The 18,112-nt window shown below is 38.4% G+C and overlaps 1 protein-coding gene across 1 annotated transcript in view; it reads right to left on the minus strand.

Annotated features, from left to right (window-relative positions):
* The window catches only part of LOC140927969 (probable ATP-dependent RNA helicase DDX52), a 138,576-nt gene that overhangs the window by 106,431 nt on the left and 14,033 nt on the right, over positions 1-18,112 (minus strand). Inside the window, exons 3-5 of the mRNA XM_073377672.1 lie at positions 10,034-10,164; positions 7,242-7,330; positions 669-765 (exon numbers count right to left, since the gene is read on the minus strand). Of these exons, the coding sequence (XP_073233773.1) occupies positions 669-765; positions 7,242-7,330; positions 10,034-10,164 (317 nt within the window). The remainder of the gene's footprint in view (positions 1-668; positions 766-7,241; positions 7,331-10,033; positions 10,165-18,112) is intronic.

Genomic DNA, 18,112 nt, shown 5'->3' on the forward strand with positions numbered 1-18,112 from the left:
GAGGAAGCAGACAGCCTCAGCCCTTCCATTTTTTCTGTGGAAATTATCAATAATTTACAGAGGTTCATTTAAGTCATTTCAAGAGATTAAGATACCAATTCACAACAAAGATTTCAATAATGATTTTTCACATCACTAGACTTACTCAACTAAACTGGGACTGCCATTGGTTGATTCTTTGTCATGTGGCCTTCACTAAAATCAACAGCATGTGACCAGCGCATGGTGGAAAGTGACATGACAGAAGGTGGGTGAAACACTGCCAGTTTTCACTTTCAGGAATGAAATCAACAACACAAACATGGAGCCTCAAGCATGTGCTAATATACAATTGTGAAAGTACTACTGAGATACTGACTAAAAAACTAGCTCATTAGTACTTTCACAATTGTATATAAGCACATACATGCTACTTTTTTCACTTCTAAACTTGAAAATGACTGTAGGAGGGTCCAAACGTTGTTCTTTTTCAACATTAATTTTTATAGTGAAATCCATATCAAAAAATTGGTTGAATTGAATAATTTGTAACTGAACAGAAGTAGTTATCACTAATGTTTTTAATCCCTAACGAAAACATCACATTTGGTTCTAATGTTTTCTGACTTTTAGTAAATGTATTTATGGTAACAAACCATTATACACCGATTTTGTAAGCTTGCACTTACATGCATCATAACAGGAATTGCCTGCATCTGAACAGCTGTTGGATGGTGATAACCTCGTTCTGATACATTTTTTATCAGGTAAGAAGGAAGATTATACCTAAAACACCAAGTACCGGTTAACCAAACAATATTCATTGAACAATAACAAAAAACATATTTCTATAGCACACACATTACTATTACACATCATATAAAAAGAACAAGATAATTAAGACATAATAATTATAAAAGTAGACTGTAATTATCATAAAAAGTCTCCCAGAATCTTTTGAGGCAATTTTTTAAAAAGGTTTATAACTTTGACAATGTTATTTGAAAAGACTGTCAGACCACAACAAGACAACATTTGCCATAAAATATCTTCCCATGTCACATCTAGGGTAATGATGTCATCAGTCACGTGTATTTCCAAATTAGGCTTTTTTGGTGCTGTGACAAGATCTCATTAACAAGTTAAAAACAAATAGCATATTTGAGGTTTTAGTTGTGTGGGACAATTAAAAATAACCAGTTAACATATAGCATTTTACATTTAAGGGGGTAATGAACATGAGCGGAAAAGTCGGGAGACAAGGCCGAGGGCTGTAGGGAGTCAACCTTTTATCACATGGCAGAGAAAATTTGCGGGAAACTAACGTTCTACTTGATAATTATTTTTCATGACCAAAAGAGGGACATGATATTGTCAGTCATGTGATCAAAGAGTTTTGAATGTTTTAGTTTGTTTTTAAAGCACCTTTTTTGTCATAAATTGGCAAGTTTTTGCTGTTTTTCTCAACAATTCTTTATACTGTATTGTCTCTGAGTAATTATTATTCCATTTTTAAAGCAGAACCAAACGAAACCAAAACCAGAACCAAAACAGAACCAAATGAAAACTGAGCCAAATCGAACAGGAGACCTACACTTGAGACTTTTATAAAATCCTTTTTCAACTTAACTGTTTGTTTGGCGAAATAAATGTTCAACATTTGTTAGTAAAGGAGAACTTTAAAAACTAAAAGGATGTATTTGGCGGCCATATTGTTTTTCTTCATTCCGGGGAGAGAGGTCATGTACCAGCTCTCCTGACCCTAAAAGCCGAATGGTTTGCTACACTAACCTAAACGATGGAAATATGATGAACAATGTTGTGTTAATGTTTTCCCTGACCGATGAAAAGACACCTTACGAGCAGGGAAAGAATTGTGTGGTCATCCGGTTCAGTCAGTAGCCGCACAATCAATAGTTCATAACCTTCTTAGAGGTTCCCTGGCATGGCCCAAGCCTGAAAGAGTATTAATGGGTTTACTGTGAACTGCACATCTAGCTTCAATCAGTTAAAGATTAAAAAAAGAAACCAAAAAGTCAATCACTATGGAGAAGGAGTGTATACCTCTTTTAAACTCAAATTGTCAGCGTTTACCGAGGTGGTCCAGTGGATAGAGGCGTTAGCTTTTAGTTCTAGCTGGGGGTCTGGGTTCAAATTCCCTTGAAGCAAATTTTTCGTAACCTAATTTTTTTTTCTTTGTTTACAATCCCTTTTTTAATCTCTTTTTACCTGTGTGGTGCATATAGGTTAGTAGCATAATGTGGTAAATTGAAAGCAAAGTTTACAGGAATATAAAAAGTGTGGTATGTATCATAGCGTATCTACCAGTATTTTTGGTAATACTGGACACTGTTATCATTACGCAGCTCAATCATAAATTTTCATATGTGCCTAATTTAATTCAAGAGGTAACTGCTCTGAGATGGGACTTCTGAATCAACTAAATTTGACAGTTTCAAATTAAATACGACTTCGTTGAATCTGCGAATGAACAGTCGAAAATTCGACTTAGGTTCAACATTTGATTTAGAAGTCACATTCCACAATGTGCCGAATATAATGCATTAGTTATAGAAACCCTTCCGGGTTATCCATATTGGATAAAAAATTTCTCTGGAAACTGGGAATTTTTACAGCAAACAGAGTTAAATTCGGCACCATCATATCCAACATCTAAATCAACTGCCTTATTTTATTACTTTATGATCGACTAAAATAGGTGTTCAACACTCACAAGAAATTCCACATCTGAAAGGGGCCTTATATGACATAAGTTTCTGCTAATAGTGGTTTGCAGGCTGTTATTGAGTTGTTGTTTTCTTTTCAGTGAGAGTAATGCGTATCTCTCTTTGTAAATCCATTTTATTAATCAGCTTGTGCCGCGACTTTAGCCTGAATTTCATCCGATTGCTTCAAGTACACCAAAAGGACAAACTTCTTCCGGCAAAACAAGACCTTCAGGGAGAATGCCACAAAGCTCTACAGAGAGCTGGGAAAGGAAGCCATCACTATCCAGAACCCTCCCTCACTCGTAGAGGTCAAGACATTCTGGAGCAAAATATGGGAGAACAATAAGACCCATAATGATGCTGCCCACTGGATGCAAGACCAAGCCAAGGAAAACCAGTATGTTCCAACTCAGAAATGGTCAGACGTCACCACAGAGGAGACCATCAAAGCCATCCACAAGACCACAGCAACTGGAAAGCCGCAGGATGCCACGGCATACCTAACTTCTGGCTCAAACAACTGACCAGCCTACACCCTGAATTAACCAATGTCTACAACAACATCCTTAAGAACCCAGAACAGACCCCAGAGTGGCTGACCAAGGGTGTGACTTTCCTGATTCCAAAGTCCGAAGACACAGAGAACCCTAAAAACAACAGCCCTATCACATGCTTACCAGATATGTACAAGGTCCTGACCTCTATCATTACAAAAAGGGCCTACATATTTCTCGAAAGTAACAACCTGCTTCACAAAGTGCAAAGAGGATGTCGCCACAGGAGCTATGGCTGCAAAGACCAGCTCCGCATCAACAAAGCCATCCTTGAGGAGGTGAGATCCAAGCACCGTAACCTCTCCACCACCTGGATCGACTACAAGAAGGCCTTCGATAGTGTGCTCCACACCTGGATCGTCAAGAGCCTTGAACTCTACACGATCTGCTCTATTATCACCCACTTCATGTGGGAAAACATGAAGTTGTGGAAGACGATCCTCCACCTAAACCACGAAAAGGGCATGAAGACATCCAAACCTATCAAAATCAAAAGTGGCATCTATCAGGGAGACTCACTGTCACCTCGAGTCTTTTGTCTTGCTCTTGCTCCTCTAGGCTCCCTCCTGAACAAGAGTGGCCATGGGTACAACACCCCCCATGGAAAGATCAGCCTCCTCTTCTAAATGGATGACCTGAAGACCTACACAAAAAATGATGTCGAACAAACGGGCCTGATGAGAACCATCAAATCTTTCAGTGATGACATAGGCATGGAATTTGGATTGGACAAGTGCTCCAAGGCCACCTTCAAGAGAGGGCGACTAGCCAACTCCAGTAACATCGAGCTCGACGTCAGCAACATCATCCAGGAAGGTACCTATAAGCACCTCAGAGTCAGTGAGGGAGACGGAGTCCAGCACTCTCAGATGAGAGAGAAGATCCGGAAAGAGTACTACCGGAGGATCCGGATGGTACTCAAGTCTGAGCTGAACTCCGCAATCAAACTATAGTCCGGTGGCTAAAGGCTCAGATCTATACAGATCGAACAAAAGCACCAAACTTTGCATGGTTGTAGCTTAGGGCATGTTAGTCAATTTTAGGATCGGTGCCCACAGCTACCTCTTCAGGATTTACAGCAACTGCACGATGAAGTTCTTTAACAACGTTCCATGATGGGTGTCCTGTGCCAAAAATTGCAATCTCTTGTTTTTTGCCATTTTTTGATGAAAATCATATAAAAGGCATGTAGAGGGAAAAAGAAACTGTATTACTATTATTATCATTGAACCCAATGACTAAAACAAGTCAACTTTATGATATAGCAGTAATGATATACCATGGTGGGTGCCTTTGCTAAATTATCAATTCCTTGTTTTTACCATTATTTTGATGAAAATCACATGAAAGACATGTAAATGAAAACAAGAAATTGTATTTTTATTAAAACCAATGACAAAAACAAGTCAACTAAATGATATAGCGGGAAAATCCAAGGAAGATGTATTCAGACACGTACTCAGTCCTAAATGGCCTTTCAAGATGGCGGCTTGAAGAGGTATTTACATGGACTGTAAGTAAATTTTAATCAAGAGGTTTGTGTGAAGTTTGAAGCTCTTTTTGGTGATAAATTTTTTATCGAAAGCAACAAGAAAGGAGAAGAAAGGAGAAGCAAGTATGTTGAAGCAGACCAGAAAGAGAAAGACAGGATGTTGTAGATTGTGGCACAAAACGAGTTTCAAGGGCTGACACTAGTGAGACCTCAAAGTGTGTGATATGTAAAGAAGGTGATTGGAGCCACCTATACAGTTTCTGTACATTGAAAACCGACAGAAAACCAAGACGTAGCGATTTACAAGACTATGGTATGAATATCTGGTGGAGGTGTGATTGTTATAGTGGCGAGATAGTATCTGTGCGCTATTTAACTGACCTGTGGAATAGGCATACACGTCAGAGGAATGCAAGAAGAAAAGTGAAGCAGCTTTGGAGGCCGAGGAAGACGAAGAATTAAATGAATCAAGAGCATTTGTTGAACTCACTGAATACATAGCTAATGCAGTGGAGAATGATCACATTTCTTTATACTTGCCAAACTTTCGTTACATATCACACACTTTGCAGTCTCACTGGGGTTAGCCTTCCAAGCTCCTTTGGTGCCACAATCTACAACTTGCTGTTTCTGGGGGTCTGCTTCAACATGCTTGTTTCTCTTTTCTTTTGCTTTTTTCTAACTTGGACTTAAACAACATAAGGTAAATTTCTTCAGTCGCAAGTAACATGGCCATTCGTGAGAAAAAATGGCCTTGAGAACTGACTTTAGCAGCTGCCATTAAGTATGTTCTTTAACAGGTAACCCGTTAAGCTTTATGCTATCCTCTATTTCAACCAGTTTGCCTACAACATAGCACGCACATGCTGTTTGAATTCTTTGAAGGCGTTTAACAATGTGACAAGGAAGATTGTGATAGACAACACAATTATAATACAACTTGGAGAGTACTAGGGCCTGAACTAACTGCTTGTGAATATGGAATGGCAGAAAATTCCTCAACTTCTTTAGGATTGCTAGAGTGCGATAGCAAGAGGCTGACACTTGCTTAACATTTCCTACCCATTTAAGGTGGTGATCAATGTGGGTCCCTAATAGTTTTGTTGTGCATTCACTCCAGTTCATTGCTTTCAACATGTCATCACGTATGCTTAATTATAATAAAACAAATGTAGTAGAATGACTTTTCCTAAATCCAGAGATGTTATCCTCAAGAAGATGGTGGTTTTCCAAAAACTCAACCACTTGGTTGTGAACAAGCCTTTCGTAGACTTTAGACAAAACAGGCAATATAGGGATTGGACGAAAATCATTATTATCCTGAGGGCTATCCACCTTTGGGATGGCAGTTATTCAGGCTCGTTTCCACTTATCTGGAAAGTCACATAATTTAATGAATGAATTAATTATGTCAGTTAAAGCGCTTGCAATATATTCAGCAACAGGCTTTAAAAATTAAGCTGGAATTAGGTCAGGACCTGTTGATGTGTCAATTCTGACAAACTTTGTGTATTTTCTTCTTTAGGAGGTTTTGCACATCACGGAACTTTTGCCAGATGTCTTGTGCTTTAGTTGCTGTGCTTAATTAACCGTTTATCCCTCAGTAGCTGGGTCTAATATACCTAATATACCTTTATAGTAGTGTATGTCGTTCTATGCACTGCAATACAAGGTCACTAAAAACATCAAGTTTTTCGTTCAGATCCTCCAGGGCATAAACAATACTTACTGGGAGATTAGCACAGTCTTCCACATAAGACTTCTCATAGTACTGACACTCATTACAAATGTATTTAAACTTTGGAGCAAAGTGAGTAACACGTACATCTATGAAAGCATGGGCTGCATCGTGGTCAGTTGAGCAAGGCAGTGTATTGGTAAATTTTGCTCGTAGCGGGCAATTGGAAAAATGTTAAAATCTAATAAGTTATAAATTTCAATTAGTCTAAAATGCATAAAAACTATTTGATTGAAATAAATGTCTGAGGGAAGACTGTTTCACAGTCAAGAGAAGCACATAACTGAAGATGACAGGTAGTAAAAATTTAACGAAGTGTCCTCAACCTCCATTTCTCAGTTTGTCTGGCCACAGGAATCAGACCCATTACCTCCCACTCTGCAACCAAGCGCTCTATTGACTGTTTATGAGCTAATCCTGCCACAGTATTGAATCAAATACCATCAACCTTTGCATTGCTGCCAAATCTGAAACACTTTTTTTGGAAAAAACACAGAAAATGACCCCGTAACGCAAAGCGCTCAATCTCGACGATCTTACAGAAAACTAGAGGACTGTGAACAGTCTCTGCCTGTGTATGAGCTTGAATTAATACTATACTGCATTTTTTACAGATATTTATAAGAATGACACACCATCACAAAATTCAATATTCAAGTTACTCTCCCACCACCCCACCTATGCAAACAAAAAAGCAGTAAAAGAAGTAACACATTTGCTGAAATCTAATTGACAAACATTTAATTTACCTGTCTTGCAAGGAAGAAAAACTTTCAGCCACATCAGGAATGTCTGATCCCTTCACATATATGTGGTATTTTTTCCTTGTGGCATTCATCTGAAAAAAATGAGCACCAAGTCAGTTCCCCCCTTATAACAACGACACTTACCCTGTAACTGTCTATCACTTATTGAAGATGGTTTAGGGCAAAGTTTAGAATGGATGGATGGATGCTAGCTCTAATTGACCCCCACTAGAAGGCAAAATCCCGAGAAAGCATGCTAGAAGCTCGCGCCTATATAAACGAAAGCACTTACAGTCAAAATATACTAAAATCTTGATTTGCTTGAACAGGGGCCATCAGGAATCGTTGGGTGATAATGACATTTTAGTCCTAAACAATTCCAAACGCCCGCAAGTAAGAAATGGTTAGGATGGTGTAAAACAAAACTTCCCGAAAGGACCCTCATTGTACAATCATGCTTCCATACTCTTATTGAGTTATGTGTGTATTCAGCGACAATATTTAGCTGTTTTAAAAGTATTAGAGCATAACTGAAAATAATTTCTTTGCCTCAATTTACTCTCCTACACTTTCCTACACAAATTACTTTGGGCCATTAATGTATGACTCAGCCCACAAGCAAGTTTCCCTAAGTGAATGAGTGAATCAAGCTACTTACAAGCAGAATGATGGAAGATTACTATACCCCGCAAGTAAAGGCTGCATTTTCGCAGTTTGAGTAAAGTGCATATAGTGGTCCTTTCTGCGTGGCAGCTGATGCAGTGAAAATGTAGACTCTACTCGAAAGGTATTGTAGATGCAATGATTACAGAAATTCACCGACATAATAAATTATGGTGCTGATGTATAAATGACTAGAACGCGGGTGTGAGAAAATTCTCGTATCAACCTGAATCAGTGCACGGAATCTTGCATTTCCTGCTTTTATCTTACCTATTATATGTAGTATGTGTGAAAATCTTCATTATGATCAATCAGCATATTTCAAAGAGCTACACAACGACCAAGGATACAATTGACCCACAACATACAGAGTGGGGGCAGCTTTAGTATCAACTATTACTAGTTATATCATTCTGATAATATAAACATCCCAGGGTGGTGTGTTGACCATTCATCTCACATGCATGGGCCTTTGGCATGGCATGATCACTACAACACCTACATCTTTACTTGTTTCATCATTTGCTACACCTATTACAGTAAAGGCAGCTTCAAAGAAGCAACTAAGGCACAAAATTACTGATGGGTGCAGAAACATAAAAAACAACATTGTTTGACCAGTGCAATAAGGCATGGTGTTGGGAAGTGCTAAGAAGTTAGGAACAAATTTAAATACATCTCATGTACAATAATATAAATACATTTACAGTGTATTACATTTGGAGCCAGGGTAAGTTATTGCATGTACATTTAGTGATAGAACCTCATTACACGGGTGACAAGATCTATGCACACAAGTCCCAGAGCATGATGGATCTTGGTACATGCGCATATCGCACACACTGCTGGCCAGCAAGGTGAAACAAGTGCTCCTTGTTGTTAACTCCGTTAAATTGCATTTAACTGCATTGACTCATGACTCATTTGACTCATTAATACTTTACACTCATTGAGAAGCCCAAGTCATAAAGCATACAGACAAGCAGCTCGATGGTAGGTTAAGGGACCAAACTAGGTTCCCAGTTGGCAACAGAAATTAAAAAAGTATATATAACATATTTAACAATTAATGAATGAGGCTGAGTATCTTATGAAGAATAATGGAGAACGAGGAGGGTGTTATCCGTTGGGGCCGTAGGCCGAGGTGGATATCACCCTCCAAGATCTCCAAAATTCTTCATATGATACGAAAGCCGAATTCAATAATTGTTTTATTCATCAGGGTTGTCACTAAGATTTCAAGTTGCCAGGTAAATACAACAAGTAGGCGGGGAATCAAACAGCTAAGGATTTCTTTTGGTTCTATTTTTCTTCTATTTTCCAATAAAAGTAGCCAGGGGCAACTCACTTAGTAGCCGGGGAAAATCCCCGGCCCCTGGCTCTTAATGACAACCCTGATTCATTCAATATAATTCCTAGTTTAAAAACATAGCTAAAACATGATTACCTCCATCGATGTTACGTTCATCTTCGATGGTGAATGTTTAGGGTTGTTCAGCACTGCAAATATTCTCCAAATAGCAGACGTCGCCCTTCAAGTTGTCTTCTTGCTGTTCCTGCCATGTTTTTAGCTATAATTTCACCTAGTTCTTACTCTTGAAACAAGCGAAATGTCTGCCATTTTTGTTTTCACAACCAAAACAACTCAACCTCATCCCCAGGTCTTCTCAGTTAACAGTGCATTAACCTGCTGCACTTTTGACATCATCGGTTGATTATTAAATCGCAAAATTCTTCTAAATTTAGTCATCAGTAACTTGTTATGGTAGATAAGGCGTGTGCTTTTAGCCAATCAGAATCGGCAAAATATTTTGAATGAATAATAAACAAAGATAAAAGTACATGGAGTTTGCTAAAGATGGCATGGTAAATGCAATTATTTTAGTAGACAATGAAGTGAAAATAATGAAACAACTACTGCAAGCGTCTTCTCAAAATCACCCAACCAAATGTATGGTGTACAACATTACGCGTATATCGATGCAATATAAGGATAAGTACTACTCTGTCCATCAAGTTGTTAGTGATGATAAATACATCATTCATTGATAAGAATCACATAAATCATGTAAAAAAGGCAGACTTGTATAGCAGGTCTCAAAAATCAAGTTACTGGAGAAGCAAAAGCTTACTTTTTCCTTGTGAAGTTCTGCTATCCTCTGTACAGAGCACTTCTTCACAGCACCATTACTAAAATCATTCAATGTTGGTGCTGAAAAGATCTGGACCTTTGAATGCATTATGGGAATACTTCCAACATCATCTGCATAACAAAAAAACATATTCAAAATTAAAAAAAGTAGTACTAACCAAAAGCAGTCCTCGCTGCCTTGTCAGCTACTGTTTGTAATATTATTATTTGAATTTCATTGTTTAAGTTAGGATAAAGGAATATTATTATTTATACAAGTAAGTAAGTCATTACAACCCAAAGCCCCGATGAAGCGAATGTCACGTTCTTTGCATATTTGTGAGAGGCAAGGCACTAAGTCTATTGTTTTGAACCAAGAATAATGTTACCTTAAAAGACCCTGCCTTTCATCTCTGGGACTTAACGCTATTTATTCTGAGTTGATATCTAACATATATTAGTCATTATTTATGTGTGCTATAGAAACTAGCCTGAATTTCCGACGATTACTTCTAGTTGTTTTTTAAATATGAAAGCTACACAATAAAAAGAGAATAGCTTGTTCTTATGACTTCAGACACAACAAACAACAATTATTATTAAAACTGAGGGATGCTAATCATCTTCAACATGCTTGACTTGAACTACTGAAAATTGATTACAACTAAGAACAGTGCGAGCAAGCTCCATGAGTGAGCAATAAAATCAACAACATAGTTATCATTCAGAAAGATTACTAAAAATGCAAGCCTGGGGCTGCCAATGTGTGGTTTTGCAAATTACAAAGTAGGGGCTGGCAAGTGCTTCTTTAATTTCTAACCAACCTGTGCACTAGCTATAGGCCATGGCTTTGCTGCCAAGTTTTTTCCCTGAACTAACACAAGTGAGCATGCTTGCAAGCAATGTTGAAGGCCCTTTCCTTTTCTCGAGCCAAGCTTTGCTGTGTACACGTTTCTGATACAGTTTCATGAGGTAACTTAAAACTCTTTCTTTTTCAAGACAAAGTCACATTCACATTGTTCTTCGTTTATGACAAGCCATGATTTTGCTTTGTAAAGCATAAACTATAGCCATCCATGGAAAAAACTTTTGTTTCAGTGCTAGTGTACATTTAAGAAGACTGTGTTTCAATTTTTCCGTAGTAGAGTGCTCCATACGTTAAAGTAGAGCGTGATATATAAATATTGGAAACAGGAAAAAAACTACACTTTCATCTCGACTAGCAAGTTTCGTGATCGCTCACTCTTCAGGGGATTTTAATGATGAGAATATTCATAACCATCGACTATATACTTTGAGATCACATTGTTAGGGAAAATTTAAATTTAAATGTTTAGTTGTTATGTTGCAAGATGAAATGATACGCCATGAAATAGAAAAGTCAATGTTGTTGTCTTTAAGGGACCAGACATGTTTGCTGAGTTCCGTAGAGTTCCTGTGTTTTGTGTGACGGAATGATGCAGTATGGTTTCTGTATCTTGTTTTGAAGGCATTCTCTGTAAGTCTGATGTATGTTTCAGAACTGTTATTGTCGATAACGTTTGACGGTTGCTTGGTAGATAACTGATGATCGAAGGCAGTTTCCGTTAAGAGGGCATGTGTTCTTTAGTCGGCAGTTGCATGATTTGCTGTCAACAGTGTTATCTGTGGATTTATCTGTGTGTTTGGATGAATTCAGGTCTACGCTTGTTGTGGTTGTCGATAATTTGTTTAGTGTTATTCATCCAACTGTCGCTGATCTTGATGGTATTGCGGTTGAAGATTTTTTCTGAGTTTGTTCTCTTTCGGGAAGTGTTTATCTACTAGGGTGAGGAATCTGTGAACGATGTTGGTGTTGACGTTTTTGCTGAATGGGGGGTTGTACCAGAGGATGTTGTTGCGTTGTCTGTTTCCCCGTTTAGCGGTTGCAGTGGGTTCATAGTGTAGAGTGTAGTGGTATCCGCTTTTGTCGAGTGCTTTTTGGTATGGGGGGGTGGCTTGGTCGAATGATGCTTTGTCCGATGAAAGGGATGACAGCCCTCTGTTGATGCCGGCGGGTATGTTCTTTGTGGTGATCGGTGGGTGGTTGCTCTCGTGATGGACGTACTGTAGCATGGTGTTAGGCTTTGTGAAGGGCTGGTAGGTGCTGTTGTTAAGGTTAAAGGTAACGTCTACAAAGTTAATGATCTGTTTATTGGCTTCAATTGCGATACGTAGCCCATTTTGATTAAAGACACATTATGCGTAATATTATAATTATCCCAGACTTGCCCCACCATTTCACGACCTATCTCACGTTCTAACGAGTTGGCAACTGATTTCACACGCTTTCTCAAAAAGTCAAACTCCAAAAAATTTTGGAGTTGTAAGGTTCGTTTCCAAGTTAGATATAAATAGATAGCCAGCTCAATCCAAAGGAAACACTTAGCGGTTGTGGTTGCTTGCACTACTTGCCACTGCCACCAAATGCTAAGCTGTTTCTCTTAAGATGGCCACCAACAAAACATAGAAATTACAAAATCTAACTTGGAAAATTGATCGTGATGTTTACTGCTCCAGCTTTAAAGTGATATGTGACTTCCAATACCCATAGACTTCACTGAAAGTCCTTCCAATAGGAAATGTGAGACATCTCACAAGTTTTTACCAATTTCTCACTACCTTTCCCAGCTCTAGGTTTACAGTCTCACAATCTTTGCCCTTTGGGGACTGGCAAGTCTGCTATCCAGAGTGAGAGCCATAGCTCATTATCCCTTTCTCTGACTAATTAGCATTAAGGTATGGGACCAATGAGATCCCTTTCAAAGAACACGACAAAGGACTCCGAGTTTTAATTATGTCTGAGAAAGGGTGGGAGGGAGGGCCGACCCTGTTAACTGACTCTTTGTGAACATTCTAACAATTTTGCATATATTTTTCAGGTTTATATAATGCCTAATACAGTACGTCATCGCACGGGATAATGAATATTACATGACTGTGAATAGTTCATTATCCCTTTCTCTGACTAATTAGCATTAAGGTATGGGACAAGATCCCTGTCTCACTTGCCTGGAGACCTCCTAGTCCGAACCAACCTTTACTAGGTCCAGTTATCAACACGCACCTACATCCAACCAAACATCCCCAATCCTAAATCATTCTCCCCCTAACCTGAACTGGTCCCAACCCCCAATCCTAGCACAGCAACTATCTCCGCCACAAAAGAAACAGATAATGAATCTCCGCCGCGGCAAATTCATTTGGGCCCCGAAATGTCACTCAGAAGGATATTTCCCCAACAAAGATCCTGAAAGCAATCGAGGATGGAGCCTTTCTTACCCAAAAAGGTTATCGGAATAGCATTTCCTGTTGCTACAACTGACGATATAGAGGATTTTAATAAACCTATTCTAAAAAAGGAACCTGACAGTATCATTATCAATGTAGGGACAAACGAGAAGAAGGGCTGCACTACTTTGGCACTACTTTGGCTCTTCAAAATGAAGGTGATGCCACGCCCATAACTTAGTTCGCGATTTTAACTAGGGCTGCTGATAAAGAAGGAAAAATTAAATTATGTCTCAAAAATACTAAAAAGATCCTCGAGAAAACCAATGGAACTTTATTACTTCGGTGGAGTGCAAAGTAAAGCATTCACAATGGTTAGGAATGTCCCAAAGTTTCTTTTTTGGGGACAAGATTGGGCATGCAAAGTTTGCAGGTATTCGGCTTTATTTGGCTATTTGACAAAGTGAGCGCTGAATTAGTTTGAGATATCTCGAGGTCAGCTCGATTTCTTTGTTATCAGAGGAAGAAAGAATTAATTTTTTGGGCTCGCCCGAGGTTTAAACTGACTCACTTGTGTGACCCATCAGATCACAGGAGACCCTACGTTGCAGGATTTGCTCCACTGCTATCCAAGGTAACTTGAAATGTGAAAAATAGCTACAAGTTATGTATGAGGTACTGGATAAGTTGGTGACTTTTAGGCTTTTTCTTATTTATTATTCTGGCTAGAAATATTGACTGCAAAAGTATTTTACAGAAAACATTAAATAAATTTGGGCTAGTCGCTTCAAAATATGAGCGAAAATCGAGATACAAGAGCAATTTTCAGTGCGTCTCACTGTGCAGATGCGTTTGCTTTAATATGTCCCGGCACATGTTTCTCCAAAGTGCATTTCAGTTTGGCTTTTTATCATCGAAACCTTCTCTTTTCCCCCTGGAATCTAGCTTGGAATTCGTGATACACCGTGGAAAACCCAAATTTATCAGTTTGCCGGTTAAATTCCCCGCCGATAGATCAAAGTTTCAGTTCTGTACTACGGCCCAAAGTAAGCTTATAATAATTTTCACGCTAACTAGTCTCCTTTGAAGCCATTTTTAGGCTCGTCACGCAATGGTTGCATGATGAACCTAAAAATGGCTGCGATGGAGACTAACGCACTTCCATGTTTTTTTCCTAAAACCAATACACTTTTAAAAATAACACCACACAATATTAAAAAAGAAGAAGAAAAGAAAGAGCAAAGTAGGGACCTTCATAGTCTCCCTCGCAGCTGTTTTTAGTATCGTTACACAACACAAACAAACATGAATCATCCTCGGTGTGGAGATTGTGCATTTTCAGCAAGTTTTGTAAGGGAGTGTCCTGATGTTAGTTTATAGTTACATTGCTGGAGAAGGTGGGAGTTAACTGTACATAAGGAAAGTGTTGTTGTAGAGAAAACAAAGGAAGTAGAGCTGAGATCTCATCGTGCGCAATTATTTATGACAGAAATTATAATCGAATTGGGTCACAACCAAGCACCTTGCAGACTTTCGGTGAAGAAGTTAAAACGTCTGTTACACAAAAGGAGAAAAGTAACGGTATTTGTATGGAAGAATATCCGGAAAAATATATTTCTTACTATTCCTCCGTATTCACAATTAATCCACAACCATGACGCCAAAGTGTACACTCCCATAGCGTCTTGTTGGGCATAATAATGTAAACCAGACTCGTTTAAATCGGAGTGGGTTTCACTTAACTAAGACAGACACTGCCACTTTAGCACAAAACTTTCATAATATAGATCAGATCATTTGGGAGTATGATCATTTTTTGCACCCACCAAAATCTACAAACCGCGGATCCAGGCAAAACACAAGTGGGAAGTCAGTGTTCAGGGATGTAACTTGGTTATGACATGTTCAACCATAAACGGTACAATTCCTCACGTTGACGATAGAAAATATTGATATCTAGGCTTGAAATGAAAAAATTAATTTGATTCAAATGTCAAAAACAGCAAAGCATATTACCAGGTTATGACTGATCTCAGAATAGTGGTGGTATTCATATCTATGTTCGTGGTAAAAGTAAATATAAACTTCAAGCTTCGGCGAGCTTATTGAATTCCAAGTAATCTGGAATGCTTCACAATCGAAAATACTATTTACCCCACTCCAGCACATTCCCTGTGTCTGTGTGGTACAGCGACAGGTCACCACAATCGTCTCCCGACTTCTTTTCCACCATGAGGGAATACTTGAATTTGAAGCTATACCATTTGGGCGAATTACATTGTAACTTATCATTAAATTAGAGGTCGTCCATAATGACATATTTCCACCTCTTATAAAGCATCAATATATAAATGGCCAGACTCAACCTATTAGAGAATGGCTGACTAACTCGAATCACGAAATATTTACGTGTGCTTATTGATTTATGCCTAACTAAGTCCCAGATAAGATATCCAAATTAGATGCTATGAACACTGGAATAGACATGATCACAAAACGTAATTGCACCATTTTCACTCAGATATTCACGAAACTGTTGAAGCATGACAGCTTAAGGACACCAACAAATTTGCATTTATGTGATCTTTGAATGAAAGACTGGGGCCACGTTACCGCATGCAATAACCCCCCGATAAAGAAGAGGCACTGTTGAAAACTGTTATTCCTGAGTGTTTGATAGACATGCACCTTTGATACAGAAAGGATTAAATAGCAAAAGCTCCCCTGGGTTATTAATGAACTGCTCATGTGTGAAATACAAAAACGTAACATTAGAATAAAAGGAAAGTGGCTTCTACAAGCAATCCCTTGATTTAGAAACTGACCAAAGGTGGTGAAATAAGACCATCAACTCTATAAAGAAAGCCAAGCATAAGAACTTTAATGAAGAAACTAGACGCAAACAAAGGTGATGCTGGTGTTCAATTAATGAGCTTCAGTCTTCACAAAGTATATCAACAAGAGTGTTCCAGACCAAAACAGGAAACCAATTTTCACCTCACTCAACTATATTATTGAAGCAGTTTAAAAAATAGCTATTTCATGAACATTGGCCAACTTCTGACTCGCAAAATTTCAAGTGTCAACACTAACCATTTTCCAATGTAAATCCTGCCAACAGAGTATTTTCTTTCCAACAAATCAAAGTTCAAAAAGTCATCCAATTACCTAATGAAATTTATCAATATACACAGGTCAACTACTCTTGCCTCCTACACGGCACTCTCACGGTCTTGTAAAAACAAACGATAGCTGGTATGTTTATATAAACAGAGTACCTTTAATCGTGTAAACTTCATTCATTTGAAGAGGTTCTTTCACACTTTTGATCATGGCCTTGACTATGGAAGATGCCCTGACGTGGCTCAATTTCCAAACTAATCGTATATAAAGATGCATTACATACCTAAGTAACCATTTATCCTGTACGAGCCTCCTTGTAACTGTGGCATACCTCAAGGGACACTTATCAGCCCCTTTTTCTTTTTCATCTAAATAAGTGATCTACCGATACATTTGAATGGTGGCTCTCCAACAATGTACTTGGACAAGACTAACATTACCATTTATGCACCTACCATACCTGATCTTGACACACAGATCTACAATAGAGATTGAAACATATCATTGATCTATGGCTTAAAGCTAACAAGTTAAGTCTCAATGTGGACCATGACTTACAATAAACCTGAATGTAAAAGGCATCCAAATAAAGCAGACAGTTCATTGCAATTCTCTTGCGCTTAAGAATGGACTCTGGCTTGGAAGGCCCACATACATGAAGTCTTAAAAAAGTCTCAGCTCCTCAAGCATTCTCGCTTAAGCGAGTCAGACCATCTGTTTCCAAACACTCTGCATTTTTTTGAAAATATGCAAAGGTCTTATTGAACCACTCTCTGATTGCATCAGCTGGGTGGTAAACCCCAAACACTCCAAAAAAACATAGGCATGTTTTACGTGCATGACCTATTTTGAATGCTTTAGTGCAATCTACTGTTTTAATCCTAAGTTAAGGCTATGTTTTGTGCGAAATTGGGTATTGCTGTATGTTAATGAAAACGATAACTGCTGTGCATAGCTGATTCGTTCCTCATACTACTGATTCTCTTTTCCTTGTCTTTCCTTCAGACATCTGGTGCAAAATAAACAAATTGTTTAAGTACTACGAATATCAACTCACCAAACGTAGCTTAGAGGGAAGACGCGAAAGTTTCAAGGTTTCTTAAAATAATGTAGATCATCGAAGACCGAATAGCTTAGAAATGTCACGTTTTTCATCATTGTTGTAGATAGTTACATCATCATTATTCACAAGGTTGTCACATGCGATTCTACTTTAATGAAACAGTCTTATTCTAAAGGTTATAAGTTATTGCTTCTTAAAAGAAAAGAGCCTTTGCTTATATAGGCACTAGTTACAAAACTAAAGATGTCTTCATACGTTCAAGTTACTATTATTGTTATACATTCAACTTACTATCTCTTTTCTGATTGGCCAAAAGCGTGCAGTCAATTTTCGGAATCAGAGCCTGGGACGTGATCTACAATGAGGGACAAAAGTGTTGACACACTTCCGTAAAATGGCCCCTTTTTGCATGGTGGATATACTTATCCCCTTCCCCTGTCTACCCCAACCCCTTCTCCCCAAAATCAATGTTGAATTTTGGACCCTCAAGTCTTTTTTTTACTTCAGACAACATTGATTCAGGGGGTCGGGGGATTTACAGTGTTTAAAAGGAATGAAATAATAAATGAATTAAATGTTTGTTAAAAGCACCCATTTTAAACAAGTGTGTCAACTACTTTTGTCCCTGATTGTCTGAAATATGTA

This window comes from Porites lutea, chromosome 2 (genome assembly GCF_958299795.1).
Source record: "Porites lutea chromosome 2, jaPorLute2.1, whole genome shotgun sequence".
Lineage (NCBI taxonomy): Eukaryota > Metazoa > Cnidaria > Anthozoa > Scleractinia > Poritidae > Porites > Porites lutea.